Source organism: Lepidothrix coronata, unplaced genomic scaffold, assembly GCF_001604755.1.
Source record: "Lepidothrix coronata isolate B3197 unplaced genomic scaffold, Lepidothrix_coronata-1.0 Scaffold90, whole genome shotgun sequence".
Taxonomy (NCBI): domain Eukaryota; kingdom Metazoa; phylum Chordata; class Aves; order Passeriformes; family Pipridae; genus Lepidothrix; species Lepidothrix coronata.
This window is the reverse complement of record NW_016690270.1, coordinates 2,888,659-2,908,248: the sequence shown is the minus strand read 5'-3', so window position 1 is coordinate 2,908,248 and position 19,590 is coordinate 2,888,659. Positions and strand designations below refer to the sequence as shown.

Here is a 19,590-nt window from a genome sequence, read left to right as displayed (position 1 = left end):
AAAAAAAAGGAGATTTTTTCAAATGGTATGTGGTGAGATGTGGCTGCCCAGGGATCTGTGTCATCAGAGAGACACAGAACTGGACTGGGCAAGGTCTTGAGTGACTGGTCTGACTTCAAAGCCCCATTTGGAGCAGGGGGGTTGTAGCAGAGGCCTTTGGAGTTCCATCTCAGTCTGAATGACCCTGTGTTTCCTGGGATTTGCGTGGAATGGTTGTCCTGTGTGGGAGGGCGGGCGGGATGCAGTGGAAGCTCAGCGAAGGCAGAGCTGCAGGCTGTGGTTTCATGGTCACCCCCCCCCAGTGTCCCCTTTGCTCTCATCCTTGCACTGTACATGCTGAGGCAGCTCGGGGAGCTCAGCAAGCTGAGAACTGAGCTCATCCCAAAAATACAGACGTAATTTTCAACCAGCTCAGCTCTTGCTCTGACTCACTGTGCGGTTGTGGAGGTACCACTGCCGATGGAGGGAAGGAGCTGAGAGCAAGAAACTGCAGTTCCTGAGCAGGTCTGACTCAGGGCAGCATCCTTTGCTCTTGTGTAGAGTAGGGGCAACGTGGTGGCTCAGCTTTGCCTGTGACAACTGGAAGGAACACGACCTGTGGCTTGTTCGGGGTGGTGGATAAATATGAGAGTGTTTGCTCTGTGTCCTCGGTGGTAACAGGTTGTTATTGGCAAGAACCAGCCCTGCATTTATGGGAGTTACATCAAGCTGCCCTTCTGTTGCAACAAATTGAGGGTCTTCACTGCTTGTTTTTCAGCTGGCTTTGCTTGTTGGTGTTGGCTGTTGACGTGCTCTGTGAGCTGGTTTGACATGTCTGACTGAAACCCTTCGGAGCTAAATGGCTCATTACTAGAAGCTTCCTGTTCTTTCCTGTGATAGCATAATTTTGTTAATTAATGCCTATTTTCTGAGCTCCTTTCTGAAGACAGGGGGGTGCAGGGGGAGCTGTATAGACCCAGTGACAGCAGAGCATCAATCAGGACACACACGTACCTGTTCAGCTGTTGGTGTTTCTGCTGAAGCACTTTGGGGCTGAACCTCTGATGCCATTTTACTCCCAGGTTTGCTACGAAACACCTTCTGCTCTGCAAAGGGACAGAAACTGGTTACTGAGAGATCACTTCTTCCCTTGCAAATACTGCAATAATTAAGGTTGTCTCAAGTAATCCATTTAACGATATTAAAATGAGGCGGCTGTGGGAAGGAGGGAGGAGCCACTGGGTGTTGCATTCCTGGTCAGAAATGCTGTGTTTAAACTTAAATTGCATTGATGTGCTGTGGGAAGGTCCTCTGAGGTGTGTGTGTGGAGGGAGGAAGGAACAGGATACCAGAAACCACCCCTCTTTTGGATCACTGATCGTTTTGGGGTTTGTAACTTCTATACTGGCAGGTTGCACTCACAGCCCTGGAGCAGCCAGTGCTTCTGGTTAAAAAAGAGAGCTTTAAAACTCTGTGTTTCTGTCTCTCCCATGGCAGCAGAGCCACAGGGCTCTTTCTCACCGTTGCCAGCTGCTGAAGCAGGTCGGGTGGCCCTGCCTGAATCTCAGTGTGGCCACATGAAGACGGTGTTTTGATGTTTTGATGTGTGTTCCTGCTCCTGCTGTGAGTGGTCCAGCAGGTATTGGGTGCTGGCTGTTGGGAAAGACCTGCTATACCTGAACAGGCACTTCCCCAGTGCAGCTGCAGTGGCTTGACCTGAACCCAGGGGGAGGCACGGATTGGATTTTTTTTTTTTTTTTTTGGGGATTGAGAAATCCAAATGCTGACAAAAGCAGACTCGGTGTGTTCTGAAAACTGCTGGTTGTTTGCTTTTGATGAACAAAATGATCTGTCTGAGGGGAAAGTCTGACCCTCCACAGGGCTTTTGTGGCAGGGAAGAAACAGGTAACAGGACAAACAGCAAAAAAAGAGTCCGTGGCTGCAGGTGGTGCCTTGGCTTTCTCACCCATTTCACTTTGTTTGACTTAAAATCTGGGGAGCCAGGCAATAACCAATGGTCCTGTGGAGCAGGTGCCTTGAGTCATTATGGTCTGTTATTTATTTTGAATATTGAGAAGCTGGAAAATATTTAAATGCAGCTGGGGCACTGAAGCAAGAGGTCTGGATATGCCCACAGCAGTGGCTGAAACAGATCTTTATTGATAATTAAATGAGGCAATCAAAAATACACCGGTGACGAGCAGGATGAGCCTTTCTGTAAGAGGTGGTTGTTGCCCTGTCAGAAATTACTGCAAAAAAACCTGCTTTTTGGAAATAACACTGCAACCAGCAGCGTGTTTGTCAATGGGTTGTGTTGCATAACTGCTGCTTGCTGGAGCGTTGCAGAAAAACAGACACTTGCATTTCACTTGTCAGTGGCTACAACTGCAAATTCAAGGCTGGCTGGAATGTTTGGGGGGTTTTTCTGTTTGTTTTTTTTTTTTTAGTGGGAATATTTGTTGGATTTGCTGATGATGTGGTGTTCTGCAGTGTTCTAATCCTGAAAACATTTGAACTCGTCACGTTTAAATCAGGGTTATTGCGTGTGAAGTCATGGCAGGGGAAGCTGCTCTGTGAAGGACCTGAGCATCTCTGGCTGCAGCTGGGGCTGGGAGTGCTCCGTGCTTCACTTGGCCCAAGTGGAAAATCTGTATGGAATCAGGCATTTCTCACATTTTTATCAGGAAATAGACCTCTGGAAGGCCTGGGGAATGTGGGAGGAGCAGTTCAGCTGGATGTATGGGTTGCAGTGCCTTTTATGTCGTATTTTTATGTAATATTCTTTTCTCTCATGCAAATCAACTCGAAGTTGTAGGGAGGGGCTGCTGAGAAGAGGAAAACTTTCATTACAGACAGCTGACATGCAGAATAATATCTTTTTATGTGCCACTCACCACGTGGTAGTTGGAAGTAACTCATAGTTCACTGGGTAAGGCTATTTCTGGTGCAATTCTCTGTTTTTTGGGTAAGAGTCTCATTCCAGCACATCTTGCTTTACCCTGGGATTTGATGTCAGTCCTGTGCTGTGTAACAGTGATTGGGTATCAAGCCTGAAGAGCAGAAATCTTGATGGATTTATCAAATAAATACAGCTGAAGATAAATTTAGCCAATTGTTGCTTTCTACTTTGGGTCAGAACAGTAATTGTAGTTGAAAATTACATTAAGATTAAAGATACAGACTGAAGCGGGTCCAGACAGCCTTTGTCATGAAATATTTATGCATTTAGGGCTTTTAACTCATCAGATCACTTATAAAGTCATAGAGATTACAGTACTGTTATGGCTTTGCCTTGTTTTGTGAATACACTCCACTGACATATTGATCACTAGAACACAGTCAAACCTAGAGCAAAGCTTTCTCAGGAATCTCATTTGAAACGACCAGACAGATGTTTTAATGCTCCAGGGCGCTTTCCTCAGTGCTGTGATTCCGAGGAAGTGTTCTTTATTCTGTATTTTCAGTGCTTTGTAGCCTCTGTTAAATGAACTGTTTGCTCTAAACCCTTGTCATAAACACAATATCGAGTCCAAAGCCATTTAGCACTAAGGCAAACTCGAGCTGGGTCATGGGGTGGCTCAGCAGGTGTCAGAAGAATTAAGTTATGTCTTGAGAGCCAAGATGCTGGAGCTTCTTTTGTTGTCCTTTACGTGCCAGGTTCAGATCCACTGCATTTTTATGGGCAGGAGTTAAAATATATATTTAGGAACTTTTTTAAACCGGTGGTGATGGTTCCCCTGATGAGCTCAGGGGTTTGGCTGATGTTGTATTTGTAGATTTGCTGGAGAAAAAACAGTTGACTGGGAGTTTCTACTTGGGTGGGAAGGTGTCCTCCCCAGCAGGGAAAGCACAGAAATTGTGGGTGATGGCAATTAGCACTCAGATTAATTGTGGTGTGTTCTCAGGTCTTGCTCAGAGTGCAGAACCAGCTGTCTCCAGGCCGTGTGTTTAACAAATGGACACGCTAATATGGGAGAGATTTTTGTTTTTCCTATTGCCCCGTGTCTTGTCGTTTCAAAGGCACATTCTAAAAATAAGGCTTTTTTTTTTTGTCCCTGTTTGGATGCTGTTGGTGAGGTGGAGGGGAAGGACTGGCTGATGCCAGTGGTGCTCATCTTGAAGGATGTGTCCTCCCTTCCGTGGGAGTCAAACACAGCTCTGGGAGCAGGAGCCCAACTGCCCCTGGGTTTTGTTTTTGTTGCTGTTTAAAGCCAGCTCTGTAATAATCTATTTTGGTTGTAGTCAAGCTTGACCTATAAATACTGAAATGGCTCATATAAAACTGATTAAACCATCAGAGCTATTTCCTTTAGTGCCACCTTTTGTTTTCCATAAAGGAAATTCCAGGATGAATTGGCCAAGTAGTTTTGCCCTTTTGAGCAGGTTCAGGAGGATTAAAAAAACTTCAGAGAACCCCCCCCCCCAGTGCAGAGGCCAGATCTGCCAGTGGTTTGGTTATAACACTCCTGGCCTCATAGTTCTCACTTCAGCACTGGAGTGTTAATCACATATTTGAATATTCCTTCAGTTAAAACCTTCCCGCAGAAGAAAGTTTCACTTTTCTTATAAAAGAAAACTCAGTTTCCACCCCCTTCTGCCCCCCCAGGAAGCAGCATTAAGGGGCTGAGCTAAATACTGGAGGATCAAGCACCATATTAAACAACTTAATTGCTTTATGAAAGGTAATGAAACTGTTACTTTTGCCTCTATTTTAAGCTAATTCTGTGCTTTTACTGCTGTTCAGGCTCCTATCAAGCCTTAAAATCTGCCGTGAAACCCTTTCAAGAGGTGCAGTTGTACCTCACACATCCGTTGTTAACTGTGTTTAAGCCCTCATTACATGGATACTCGTTGCTGTAGGGGTTTTATTTAAACTGATAAACAAATGCAGTATTAATAAGTGGCCATATGGTCAGTGGGGCTTTTCATTCAAAAAAAAATGGTTGTTAAAAGAGGCGTTTAATTAGCGGCGGTTGCGTGGGAACGCTTGGGCTTTGGTTGCTCGTGGCTCTCACACACACACACACACACAACTCACCAGGCATTGGAAACCTCAGGGCTGCAAATGCAAACCTGACCTTTAGATCAGCCCCCGTGGCCAAATCCAGTGTGCACACACTGATTGTTGCAGCTTTGCCAGGAAGATTTAAAGAATCTTCACGTTTTCGGGAATTTGTAAATTAAGTCTCCTGGAAAGCTGGGAAGTGGCCCGTGCTGACAGTGTGGGTGTAGAGGTTTGATGTTAGTCTTGGAATTTGTCGCTGGTGGGTAGAAATCATTGAATCACAGAATGGTTTGGGTTGGAAGGATCTTAAAGATCATCTGGTTCCACCCCCTGCCATGGGCAGGGACACCTCCCACTGTCCCAGGTTGCTCCAAGCCCTGTCCAGCCTGGCCTTGGACACTTCCAGGGATCCAGGGGCAGCCACAGCTTCTCTGGGCAACCTGTGCCAGGGCCTCCCCACCCTCCCAGGGAAGGAATTTCTTCCCAATATCCAATTTGCTCAGTTATTTAGAGCATGGTGTTCGTAACACCAATGTTGTGAGTTCAATCCCTGCACGGGCCATTCACTTAAGAGCTGGACTTGATGATCCTTCCGGGTCCCTTCCAACTCTGAGTATTCTGTCAAATTTCTGTCAGTCTAAACCTGCTCTCTTTCAGTTTGAAATACATTAAAAGAGCAGTTTAAACCTCTACAACTTGAGAAATTTCAAAGAACCCTTTGCTCAGGGGGAAGCTTGTCTTGTTCTCTCCATCAAGCTTGTCTTGTTCTCTCCATCAAAGATTCGATGCTGGAGACCAAATAAAGGCAAACTGGGCTTTATGACCAGTGTCTGGGCACTGTTACTGCAGAAATAAAATAATTCAAGTGCCAAGCTGAAATGGCAGTGACAATCTACCCTACCTCATGTCACTTATTTACTCTAATTATATAAACCAGGAAGAATAGTGAAGAACGTTGCCAAGCTACTATCAGCACAACAAATTGTTCTTAGCAAGTATAATGGAGTTGGGCTTTTGCTGTGGCTGAGCCTCCTCGAGTCTGTCTGGAATTTAAACCATATTGTGAAAGGTCAGAATATTTTTCACTCTAAAGTAAATGGAGAAAGCAAAAAAAACCCAACTTTATAGGACTTAAAAGTCAGAGTGGCAAGTTGGGGGTGGGGTAAACAACAGATGGAGGAAGTCCCATAAACGGCTGCTGTGTTTAATGGTGATGCCTTTTAACATTTACATGTTTAGCTGATGAGGAAGGGGGAAAGGAAGTATTTTTTCTTTTTTTTTTCTTTTTTTTTTTATTTCCAAAAGAGGCTGTTGAGAACTCCTGAGTGGAGTTCTGAAGTACTCAAGTAGGTCTGGATGAGAAGAGAAATGGTCGAGTGCGACCGTGGTGTCGCCTGGGAGGACCTGCGACCACACAAGGCTTCCTATAAGCTGTTTTATTTATATATATATATATAAATTACTGAGAAGAGACTGTTTTCCCCTCACTCCTCACACTTTGTGGCTGGCTGTCCTGTTTGCAGCTCAGTGCTCATTAGTATGAAATTTGCAGCAGTGCCGCAGTCGGTCCGGAGGGGCGGCTGCCAACTCCACCAGTGACGTGGAGGGCTGTTCTAATTTGGGGAGGCAGTGTGTGTTGGCCTTTGAGTTTTGCTGCTGGCTTCCTTTCCCCTCTCTTTGTCTGCCTGGCACATGGCCCTAGCAACTTTCTGCAAGTGCAGACCAATAGGACAAAACATAAATTAGCCGTTTCAGCACGGCAAGGTTTGGCTGCCCAGAGCCCTTGTTCCCTTGCCTGGAGAGCTTCTATAGCAAAGCAATTCCCAATGAATAATTAGGCAGTCACTTCCATGGAAGTGAACATTATGTTGTTTAAAATTGCAGGTTCAGCGTGAGGCTGATGGCACAAAAGATTACAGGCTGAGCAGGATCAATCTCGGTGTGTTTGTGCCTGAAATGACTATTTCAAATGACAGAATTATTGCTGTTTTTCCCCAGAAGTTTGTTCCTCTGCCTTGTTTGTGTGGGCTGCAGTTAATTTGCTCAAAGCTCCAGCTCAGCACAACAGTGGAGTCGGAAGGACTCTGTCGCTGGAGGACTTTACTCTTCGCCCAGGCTTTTATGGCCTTGGCCCTGGATCAGGAACCTTCCCAGCCCGGCACAGAACATGGGAATGAGGCAGAAACGGGGGATTTGGATGTGGCTCAGAGGAGCACATGGCAGGGGCTTGAGTTTTTGGGAAGGGGTGCAAGGTTTGAAGGCCAGTCTCTTGCCTTTTCTGGTTCAACACTTCAGATAACACCCCTGACCAGTGTCGTTGTTCATTTGTGTTCTCAGATACCCATTTGTTTATTGGGCTTGTAACCAGCTTCATTTTTTTGCGTGGGTACTTCTCGCTGTGTCTTTTTGGGTTTATTTGCTCCCTCAAAAACAAAACAAAAAAAAATCAATTTACTTAAATTAGTGATTAGTTGGATAAAGTATGTCGTTAAAATCACAGGATAATAGAATCCCAGAATGATTTGGATTGGAAGGGATCTTAAAGCTCATCTCACTCCACCCCCTGCCATGGGCAGGGACACCTTCCCCTGTCCCAGGTTGCTCCAAGCCCTGTCCAGCCTGGACACTTGGACACTTCCAGGGATGGGGAGTCCACAACCCAGAGACACAAATGTGGCTGCCTTCTTGTTGTAAGTTTATGAATTATTGGTGAAAGTTCTCTTTTAGAAATATTAAAATATTGTTATACTTTCCACAGTCATGGTGAATTCAGTTCATAGTGCTTTTTAGGTTCAGGACTCGATGCAATTCCCAAGACTTATTGTAGGGAATTGGAACTTAGTTAAGAGTTTCTTCAGTTCTTCAATGTTCTTGTGCTTCCCTCAAGAAAAGTCCCTGATCCCAAATACCTAATTTCTAGTGCTGAAGCTGCTGACACATAAGATAGTTTGATTAGGCTGTGTGAATTCCTGCCTGGAACCAAAACGTTTTCTTTGTTTTCACAAGAAATAACTCAGGTTTTATCCTGCACTGACTCCAGAAGAATAAAAGCTTCTAAAGCAAGAGGGATGGGATATGTGTCCCAGCATCAGGAATGCTCTGCAGTGGGGTCATGACTCATCCTACCCCAGCCTTGTGGATACAGTTAATTACACATTTGTTGCCTTGATTGGTATTTGATTTGATGCTGAAAGCAGTCAGTGGAAATGATAATGATTTTACTGTTGAAATTAAAAAAAAATTGAGGCTGAGATTCCTGTCACAGTGTATAAAATATGTTTCCTCTTATGTAACATTAATATATAAAACACAATTACTTTGCTGTCAGATACCGCAGTTATAATGACTAATAAAATAAATGCAGTGTCTGGGAATGGAAGTTTGTCAAATTGTGCTTTAAAGTCACACTGAAATCTTGCTTTCTGCTTAGTCTGGTCTTTTGGTCTTTTTATTTTCCTCTTCCCTCTCGTTTTCCTGGTGTTGGTGATCCCAGGAAAGGCGGAGGAGGTTTTCCATGTACCCTAAAGCCAGGGAGTTTGACTGCCTTGGGCAAGTGAGTCCATGGCAGTGATTTTTATCAATTAACTAAACTCCCTGCTAATTAACAGGGTCATCTATGGCAGTGCTTGCCTTGCTGCTTTTCAGGGGAGGTGTCTGCTAATTAACTGTGGGATTTCCAGCCAAACACCCTTTCATTTGGGATCCACCATTGCTGCTCTCTGTCGCTCTCCTGTAACAGTTGTGTAATTGCTGACAGCTTTGATGAATATTAGGGAAGTATTTAATGTGCTTTTGACTTCATTGAGTAATTTAATATCTAAGAACAGGGTGTAGAACAAATCAGGGAGCAGGTGGTGAGTGGAGCTGTTGTTGGGCCGTGCTGGAACTGGTTGAAGCCGAGGGGAGAGCCCTGGTCTTGTGTTTCCAGCCTTCTCTGCTGGATCATTCTCTTTGTTTGTTTGGATTTTCCTTTATTGTGGAGGGAATCTGTCAGTTGGAGTGTGATTTTGATGGCTGTAAATCTTCCCTTTGCAGAAGTGCTGGATTTGGGTTTGTTTTGCCAACACGGCTCTGAGTAATGAAGGGATTTTGGTGGAGTATTGAGCAATGTTTAGTTGACACTTTTAAAAAAAGAAAATCCAGCCCTTTCCATGGCCTAGTTTATAGTGACTGAAAAAAACTGGCACAGAGAACATGTACAAGTTGAAAATTAAACAGGTTTGTTTATAGTAGCCACGATCCAGTATTTAGCTGCCAGGATAAAAATAACCAGGACATGTGGCTGCAACATCCCAAGAATCTGCCTCTCAGCTGGGAAGTGGGATGGGCACGGCCACAGGGGTGGCACAGCCAGCCTGGGGTGCTGGAGTTCACACAGGCATCTGTGCTTCTCTCCCAAATCTGCTAAATCCTGGTGGCACATTTCCCCCTGGAAATGTTCAAACTTCTGGTTCCCGCTGGTGAAAATCAGAAAATGGGAGGTGGGGGTGATGAGCAAGCAAGGAGTTACTCTCTTCTCTCTTCCTCAAAGCCAGGTGAGTGGTGCTTGCTCCCTGCCCCTCTCTCCTCTATCCCAGGGACACCTTTCCCTGTCTTTCTGTATCCCAGTGCATCTTCCTGGGGCAGAGCCAAGCCCAGCTCAGCTGAGCAGTGCCCGTGGCAGTGGAAGCTGTGCCGGGAGCGGCTCTTTCACAGTCTCTGGGAACTGCTGCTCTGGTTGCTGTGCTTCCTTCTGTGCCTCACTTCTTTCTGTTCCTTTTCTCTCACCCTTTTTTAAGCTCAGGGCTGTGCCTTGTGCTTTTTGAGGGCCAGTGCAGTCGGTGCCCTTGTCTGTCCCCAGTCCTGTAGCTGGGACTGGCAGCGCTTGCACTAAAAATCAGGGAATCCCAGACTGGTTTGGATTGGAAGGGACCTTAAAGCCCATCTCATTCTACACCCTGCCGTGAGCAGGGACACCTTCCACGATCCCAGGTTGCTCCAGGCCCTGTCCAACCTGGCCTTGGACACTCCCAGGGATGGGGCAGCCACAGCTTCTCTGGGCAACCTGTGCCAGGGCCTCCCCACCCTCACAGGGAAGGATTTCTTCCCAATATCCCATCTAACCCTGCCCTCTGGCAGTGGGAAGCCATTCCCCCTTGTCCTGCCCCTCCTGACCCTTGTCCCAAGTCCCTCTCCAGCTCTCTTGGAGCCCCTTTAGGCACTGCAAGGGGCTCTCAGGTCTCTCTGGAGCCTTCTCTCCTCCAGGCTGAACCCCCAGCTCTCCCAGCCTGGCTCTAGGAGAAACCCCTGTTTTCAGGTGTGTCCAAATTGGACCCAAGCAAATACCTACAGCAAGAGCTGACTGACTGAACTCTGCTTTGCTGGAGACTCACTTCTTATTATATTTGGGAAAATGCTTGACAGGGGTTATGACATCCCTTATCAGTTTCTAAACAGTTTTGATTTCTGTGGCTCCAGGGTGGTTCTGGATTGCTGGGTACAGAGCTCTTAAAAGGAGATATTTTCAAAAAAACAACTTAGCAGGTTTTCATTTGAACTTCCTATGATTCTAGAGGAACAACTGGTTCTTTTATCCCTTGAAAAGAAAGGATGAAGTGCTGAACCTATAAAAGACAGAGGACCCTTTGCCTGTCGTAGCAGCAGGCAGTGCTGTGATGACTGAAGTACCAGTGGTGCTGCAGTTCAGTGTTCCTGAACAAAGGATTGGGATGCTGCAGGTGTCACAGCCTCCTCAAACACTTGGACAGGAGCCAGAGGGTTCCTGGGGGAGGAGGATGGTGGTGCAGGGAGTTGTCCTGCTCTTGAGGACTGTCACAGAATCCGAGTGGTTTGAGTTGGAAGGGACCTTAAAGCTCATCCCATTCCACCCCCTGCCACGGGCAGGGACACCTTCCACTAGCCCAGGTTGCTCCAAGCCCCATCCAACCTGGCCTTGGACACTCCCAGGGATGGAGCAGCCACAGCTTCTCTGGGCAACCTGTGCCAGGGCCTCCCCACCCTTTACAGTAAAGAATTTCTTTGCAATCTCTACTCTCACCCTGCCCTCTGGCAGTTTAAATCCTGCCAAGATGCTCTGGCTGTCGAGGCACCCCCAGCCTGGGTTCCCCTCTGTGCCCTCCCCTCTGCCCTCAGCTCTTCCCACAGCTCGTAGCTGTTCTTTGAGTCATGCCCCCCGTGTGCCACCTGCTCTGCCCAGCCTGTCCCCTCCATCCTGCCGCTGCCAGGTGGCTGGGGGAGGACTCGAGGGCACGGCAGGGCTGGGGGATGTGGGACAGGATGTTGGGCTGGTTCAGAGGGACTCTGATACCATCAGAACCTGCTGCTTCTGCTTCCTGTGCCTGGCACTGGCGTGTGCTGCAGCTCCCCGGCTGCAGGGCAGACACACAGGCTCTGTGTGTGCCCTACAGGAAAGAAACCCCATGGATCCCTAAAATAATTCTACTTTTCAGGTGTTGTGTTGAATTTTACCAGGGCAGTGTTGATCAGGAGTGATGGTTTTTCCCCTTTAACATCACTCAGGTTGTTGGGCTGCTCTAAACATCCTTTTCTTTGATAGTACTTTCTGTAAAATGCACACTTGATAGAATCTCAAACAGGGTTAGTTTGACCTCAGTTTGTCTTTTTTAAGTGAAGTCTTCCACGGAGCATATTGGGAAGGAAAAGTCCCCAGGAACATGGTGGTTTGACTTAAGCCCTTCAGTGATGAGTTGCAAATGGTATCTTTGAAAGATGATTAATTAATTTGGTATTTTCTGGTTTTTTTCAGTCCCTTGCGGGGAGCCTGGAGGACCTTCAGTAGAGCTGCTAACACTGATGAGAGATCTTTTATGCCAAGGTAGGAGTTTTTTAGTGTTCTCAGAATATTTCAAATGCAATTTCTGTGAACATAGGAGTTGATAATGGATAAGTGAAGTTGTTGCACCCACTCTCTTTTTCAGTGCTGTGTTCACTTATCTTTGTTTATGCTTCTCTCTCCTCACCACCCAAATTGTAAACTTCTGGATGAGCTGCTGAAACTTTTGTAAGAGGGGCAGCTAATTTTTGCATCAGGTTTCTGTCCTGAAGGGCCTCAGCCCTCCTCCCCCACCACCCTCCCCCAGCTCCTTCCGCTGCTTGGGAAATACCCTCAGAGTTTTGCTTCTTCCTACCCCGATTTGGCCCCAGGGCTGCAGGAGGGTGAAGGATGATTTGTGCATTTAGGAGAGTGCACAAGGCTTTGGCTGAATAAAGATGCAGGTGAGTGGGTGCTCAGAGCCCCATTTCGGGTTACAACCCCACTTGTGTTTGCTTCCATCCTCTGGTCCTTCTCAGAGACCCCCCTGCCTTTCAGTTTTGCACATTAAAACAAATATCCTGCATCTTTTCTTTATTCAGCATCTGTTACCAGAATAGAGCCCTTCACTTTTGCCTCAGGAAGGAGCTGGGCATCTTGGGGCTGATGCTGTGAATAGATAAACATCCATTTCTGTTGCTTCCCTGGCAGGGTTGGTGACAGTTAGCAGCAGAGAAGAGATGCTCCTGTTAAAGAACAAAGAAAAGGGATTAATTCTGATGTATCAGCTGTTTCACAGTGTAGAAGCAAAGTTTTTTGATGATTATAGATGACAGAACCCTGCTGATTTATTACCCTGCAGGTGCTGGGTGGTTTGGAGGGTCTGGCAGGGAAGGCAGGAGGGAGTTGCTGCTGCTCAGGGCAGTGGTGGGTTGTGTGACACGAGCTCTGTGCCCCGTGGTTGTCCTGCTGGAGCTTGGTGGGGCTCTGTGTGCCTGGGAGAAGGGAGCAGGAGCAAGGAGACACACTCAGCTTTTGCTTTATTTCTGCACCTCAGCGTTCAGAACTAATGAGAGCACTTTCACAACATTTACAGTTATTTTTTCCACGCTCCTTAGCCATCATCCTCTTTTTTTTGACTCCAAAGAAACCCTTAGCACCCATAATTTAATTCCATTTTGAAATGGAGCCCTTGCTTCACGGCATGTGACTCCACTCCAGGGAGCTGTGGAGGGAGATGAATGCTGCTGTGTGTGACTGTATTTAGGTGGGCTTCAGCAGTTGCCAAATGAAAAGTTGGCTGGGATGCAGCATAGTAATTTCTTGAGCACTCTATTCAATGTTGTATAAACAGATAACATTAACATACTGGTGAAAGAGCTACAAGATAATTAAGATGTGTGGGGTTTGCAGTAATGAGGCTCGTGTGGTTCAGGATCTTGGTTTCCTGTTGCACCTGAAAAAAAAAAAAAGTCAGCAAATACTGTAGACAAGAAATGAGAAGTTAGTCTTGTACTGCTCCCAGCTGAAACTTTCCCACAAGTGTTTTTTACTATAAATAAGAAGTGAAAGAGTTCACAGCTAAATTTAACCCTTAGCTTGGTCGCTTCCCAAGTTTTCCTTGGTGGAACTGACTGTGGAGCTGGAGGAGGAGGAAGATAAACTGGATCAATAAGTTGCATTTGTGCTTTATAAAAAATGCCTTGCCTTTTAATTTCTAGGGAGGATCAAGGGGAAAATAGTTGTTAATTGGAATTCCCCTCTCCTCCCCATCCGAAATCGTGATTTTTGGAAGAAAGGAAGTGTTACTTCTCAGGGAAATGTTCAAGCAGAAGAGCTCACAGTTCCAGAATTTTAACCAAAACCACTGTAAATGTCCTAGAGTGCCCAGACCTCACTGGCTCTGCTTTTAGACAGTTTCTGGAAAACCCCTTTCAGTTTGACTTGGTTTCACAATTTTCATGAAGTTAAGCAACTGCAGCTCACATGGGCTTCAAGAGTTGGGGAAAAACCTCCTCGAGGTGCTTAAAATGATGGGCTGCACTGATAACTTCACCTTCATTCCCTCTCTGTGGCTTGGGTGAGTGAAGGGCAGCTTTGCTACGTGACTCAGCACGGGCAAGTCCTTTATTTCTGTTATTCTGACTTAAAAATGAGCTTGAAGTCGAGCTGAACTGGACACAGAATTTGCATCTCTCTCCAGCTGCACGTGGGATTTTTTTTGTTTTTGTTTAAACCTGTACTTGTGTCACATTTAGACCATAAAACAGGCTGTGGTTGAGGGCTGAGGGATAAATGAGGATGTTTAGGGAAGGTCTCAGTGTTCAGCAGCTGGTCCTGATGCAGCTCTGGCAGGGACTGGAGCTGGGTGAGCAGCAGCACGTGGGTTTCCTCTTCATCCTCTGTTTTCCAGCTTCCCTTGGGAATTGAAATGATAGAACCTGCCCCCATTTAATGATTATATAAAATCCTGAAACACAGATTGTCGGGGAGTTCTCCACACTGCAAAGCTAAAAATACAATCCCTGCTCTCCGCAGACCCGCTAACGGCAGTCGACAAGGTGATACATTTCTCTATCAAACTCCTTGGAATATGCTTTTATTTTTGAAGGCTGTAGCCAGTGAACCCATAAATCCTGTGGTAACGTTAGTCTGAAATGCCTTTGAGGAGTGGAGCTTGCCCAGGCTCCTTGCACTCGAGGCTCTGAAGCCTTACTTGGGAAGGAAGCTCTGTCTCGCTGGGAAGGGGGAATTCGCTGCTGAGGTCATTGTTTGCCTGAGCTCCGTGGCTCGGGACAGCCCAGCCTGCCTTCTAATGTAAACATAGTGTAAAATGTTTATCACCAGCTTTGTCATTTGCCTTATTTGTCGGGGACTCTGGAGGAGACTGAGGAGTTTTCTGGTGCTGCGCGGGGAGTCGAGGGAGTCGCAAGATTTCCATAAAAAGGCAGAGTCGGTGCTTGGGCGAGCAGAGAGGTTCTGCCTTGGCAGCCCTGTGTTGGGGCTGACCTTTTCCAGAGAGAAAACACTGACCTAAATCCTTCCCTGCTGGGAGAAGAAACCTCTCGGTTGCATCTTTCTGATCTAATTTCCTTGTCCAGTACTCAGTGGTTTGTGCTGTGAAATGCTGAGGCAGCAGAGGATGTGCAGGGGCAGCTGGAGTGGGCACGTGTGGCTGTGCCCTGTTTGTACTGTGTGTGTCCATCCTCTTCCTCTCTGAGCACCATCAGGCTGAGCTTTGGGCATCTCATATAAACTGGGCTGCCAGAGGTGCCACCTGAGCGTCCAGGTGGAAAAATAAAAACCATAACAAAGTATTCACAAAGACATCCTTGTTCTCAGGACTGCCTGGTGAAGGGAGCGTGTTGCTGCTTTCAGGAGACAGTGCCCTGAATCCACCTGTGTTTTTAACTGGTTTTTTTTCCTGCTTTGCAGATTGTTGCTGTCTGAACAGGCCACACCATGCGTGAGTACAAGCTGGTGGTCCTTGGTTCAGGAGGTGTGGGCAAGTCCGCTTTGGTGAGTTCTGGGGAGCGGTTCTCAAACTGACACACCAACTTCCAGCTTTGCAGACCATGTTATTAATGCATTAGGAGATCTGTAGGACTTTTAGTACGTGCCATGGCTTCACTGTTGCGCTGCTGAGAGAGCTGAGGAGGTGTGTCATGATTTTGGAGAGGTGATTAATCACTGTTGCAGTAGCATTTCATGTCTGCTTCCTGCCTGGCTGTTGTGTTGTAAAACACTGAATGTCCGTGGCCAAGTATTAAAAACCCAACCTACACTGGAACAGCAAGTGAAGTCTGGCTGTGCAGTGAAGTAGAATAATGGAATTAGGGGTGGTTTCAGCCCTGCACACCTTGAATGCTGCGTGTTGTCCATCCTGAATGAGCAGCCTGGGCTGAAAAATGAGAATTCACCTCCAGCGTGTGTGCAGTGCAGAGGGAGAAGCAGAGTGATGACACTTTGCACTCCTTAAGTGCTTGTGTTTGTTTCTAAGAAGAGGTTTACATAGCAGAGTTGATAGTCAAGCCTTGTAAGAGGGATTCCTGTCACCCATTTATCACTAATCAGTCCAACAGCTCCCTGCAACAAGAAAGGCAAAGAACTGGTCAAGTGTAAAGTTATCTCCAACAAAGAACTGCCCTGTGTTCCTTGTCACAGGGGGTGATAGTGGCTGAGCAGCCTTTCATGTCCTGCACCCTTGTTTATTCTGCTGATACAACCAGGTAATAATCCTGGTAAATCAGCTGCAGAATGCAGATGAACAGGAGGAAAGATTATTCAGTTGTGTATCAGATTTGAGGTACTCTCTCAGAGATCCCATCCTAATCTTCACAAGGTGGAAGCATAATTTTTTTTAAGCTCTCTTCTTCCACAGCAACTTAAGCAATCTGTGTTACTTTTTGCACCAGCACCTCCTTGATTATCTCACTTTTGTTATGTAGCATTGACAGACTCACTGGGTAAAAGAGGGCACTTGTTAATATGCTGTACATAAGAATTACTCAGCATCTGACATACCTGAATTTCCTTATTTGCCATTTGAAGTCTGAGTCAGCACCATCACTGCCCTTTTTTAACAGCTGAAATGCAAATACTCAGTCTGGTGAACAAAAGTTAAATTCTTTTTGACAGTCTGGGTGCTAAATCAGCATATTTTGTAATTCATATGCCACATAGATCCATTATGTTTATAACAGCACACAATAAGTGCCAATTAGCAGCTGAGAGTGGATAATATTTAGCTTTCAAGGTAACTGTTTGCTTATTTACAAGGAGTAGTTACAAGGTGGGATTTAAAATAATATGGAGGTCACTTTAAATTTCGTTCTTCCAACTGTATAAACTGAACTGTCCAACAAAGAGGTTGGTGTTGATTTTCAGTTCTGTGTTTTCATGAGAGTGGGGATGACAATATGATGTTGTTTTACTGCAGATCCTCCTTGTTGTTTTAACTCTTCTGTGCCAGTATGATGCTGATTGTGCTTTTGGTAACGATGGTGGAATAGCAGAAAGCTTTCACACTTATTAAGGCACAGTTATTTTGCAACTTTTGTTTCCTGTTCAGCAGTTTTCTCCCCATTTCTGAGGCTAAAAATGCTCTAGAGTAGCAGTGGGTGACAGTGTTAGAAGAGTGTCCAGTTGTTCAGAGTCTTACTTAGAACTGGAAACTAAAGTTTGGATGCAGAACCCCAAACTAGGGGAAAGTTGTGTAAGTCTTGGAGCTACACATAACCCAAAACCACCTCAGACTTGTGTCTTCTCCCTTGGCCTTTCTTTTCAGCTATAATCAATAAAAATAAAGTTCATCAGAGAGTGACAATCTTACATAGCAAAATAGGCTGTGGATTAAGGTGAATATAATCATAGGTGAATATAATCATACTTAGGATTGCAATTGTTGTCTGTGTGAACACACAGCACCAGTTGAGAGGACAAAAGTTAGGACAGTGATTTATCAGCAATAACACATTTTGAGAAGAGAATACATGAATTCAGGTAATTTTCATTCAGTGTAGTGCTGTAATTGCAGATATAAAATAAATCTTGTGGGTGTTACAGAAGAAAGGTTCAGTGTTGTGAGTGGTTTGTTGGATTCTCACACTCAGGGCTCACAAAGCTCCCAAAATAAAGTGGTGCAGATGTGACCAACTCCAGTGCTCATGTGTGAGCCTCCTGGCAAAGCCTCCTGGTCAGCAGCTGGGCTAACCTAAATATCCTAAAATGCTCAGTAACAGTCCTAAAATACAATCTGTAACCTACAATTCTTGCTGTGGGGTTTTATTGTTGATGTAACCCCGTCATCCACATTCAGTGGTTCCTTACTAGGATGATTTTGCTGAGATCTCTTATCTCAGGCAAACTGGGACAGCTGTTCAGTGTGACAAGAAAATACCAGAGAAGCTGAGACTTTGATCATTAGAGTGTAAAATATGTTTATTTAGTGATATAGAATGATTTTTAAATGGGGTAGATTGTCCTAGAAGTCGTTTCTTCTTATGTTAAAAGAAAGCAAATCGTGAGGAACTACTCAGTTTCCAACAAGGTGTGTGATAGATGAGGGAATGGCTGTAAGCTGAAATAGGGTAGATTTAGATTTTTTAGGAAGAAATTCTTCCCTGTGAGGGTGGGGAGGCCCTGGCACAGGTTGCCCAGAGAAGCTGTGGCTGCCCCTGGATCCCTGGAAGTGTCCAAGGCCAGGTTGGACGGGGCTTGGAGCAACCTGGGCTGGTGGAAGGTGTCCCTGCCCGTGGCAGGGGGTGGAACTGGGTGATCTTTAAGGTCCCTTCCAGCCCAAACCATTTTGGGATTCTTTGTTCTCCGTTGTCTTCTGCCCAAACAAAACACGATTTCTTTAAACAGGGAGTGAATTTGCAGAGTTTGGGTATAAAACTTGTGGAAAGTTCAGTTGGTGTTTGGTGTGGTTGTTGGTTTTCCAGAGGCAAAACGAAGCACTGGGATCTCAGCTCTTAGTTTGACAAACAGTTACCAATATCAGTGAAATATTCAGACACTCCTGTGCTGTTCTACTGCAAATTGTTGTAGGTGAGGGTGAAAAGGGAAAGGGAGCTTTGCCTACAGAGGAGAAGGAAAACTGTGGCCAAAACACCCTGGGATGTCCAGAGCGGGGCCACATCCATGTGACAGCTCGGTGGGAAGTGTTTAGAGTAAATTTGCTTTGAATAATTATATGGGGAAGAAAGATTTCCCCTTTGGACTGAGTGGTGTCTCCTCCTTTAATGGTTTAACAGAGATTGAGTGGCTGGAGGCTCTCCAGGTGTCACTTGTCTGTGCTCTGGGGGTTTGATCCAGAGCAGCCCCACTGTGGCTCTGGGATGATTTGGACCAAAATGTGGATTTTCCACAGTGGACAGGTTGCCAGTTCTTCTGATGGAATTTCAGGTCTTCCATATTTGGTGGGTTTTTGTTCTTCTGAAGTCCCAGGCACTGGAGTAAAGGCATTTTTGAGGGTATTAACCTCTCTGAGAAAAGCAAGCAGACAGTTCACATGCAGAAAAGTATTGAAAACGTGCTTGAATAAAGTGATCTTAATGGAACAGAAAATACACAAATTCTATTTTAAAAATTGGAATTTTATATGTCTTTTTTTTTTCCGGTCCCCACTATTAAATTTTAACAGTGATTTTTTTTTGTTACTTCTTGGTAAATGTTTTGTGTTCGGTTCACTTCATTTTTTTTTCCTTCTCTCCTTTCTCCCCAGACTGTACAGTTTGTTCAGGGAATTTTTGTTGAAAAGTATGACCCAACAATAGAAGATTCATACAGAAAGGTAAAACACCATCGTTTTTGTTTCTTTCAAGTCTCACAGAGCTTTCTTTTTAATAATGCAACAAAAGCTTGTCAGGATGAGAAGGGTCTTTTCCGAGGAAAAGCAGAAGGAAAGGGATGCATGGGAAAGCATCAGCCTTGGAAATGGTTTCATGCAGGTAGTTTCCTTTGGCTTTCCAGAGTATTTTACTGGCTTAGGGCCTCTGAATGCAATCAGACAAATTGTGTCAGCTCCTGGAAAGCTGAATTATCAGGGCGTGATGATGCCATGAATTGGGCTGTTTCCTAACTTAGTTAAACAGGAAGATTAAATCTCCATTACTCCATAAAACAAGAGCTTTCATGTTGTGTCTCTGATGACTGGGGGCAGTTTGAGGCTGCAGCTTCTCCACTGTTTGCTGTTTATTCCTCAGAGGTTACTACACCTGCCCAGAGAGAAAGTTGGTGTCTTTTCCTGCACCATCACTGATTTCCACCTGTACTGGGCCATGAGCTGTGCTGGTGGCACTGCCCATCCTCCTGCCAGAGCTGCTAATTGATG

General features: G+C 45.6%; 1 protein-coding gene across 2 annotated transcripts in view; it reads left to right on the top strand.

The window, feature by feature from the left end:
* Nucleotides 1–19,590, top strand: part of RAP1A (RAP1A, member of RAS oncogene family) — a 38,581-nt gene that overhangs the window by 5,543 nt on the left and 13,448 nt on the right. For both annotated transcript variants that reach the window (XM_017821417.1, XM_017821416.1), the window contains exons 2-4: nt 11,751–11,819; nt 15,192–15,275; nt 18,982–19,050. In XM_017821417.1, coding sequence (XP_017676906.1) covers nt 15,219–15,275; nt 18,982–19,050 — 126 coding nt within the window. In that variant the 5' untranslated portion in view covers nt 11,751–11,819; nt 15,192–15,218. The remainder of the gene's footprint in view (nt 1–11,750; nt 11,820–15,191; nt 15,276–18,981; nt 19,051–19,590) is intronic.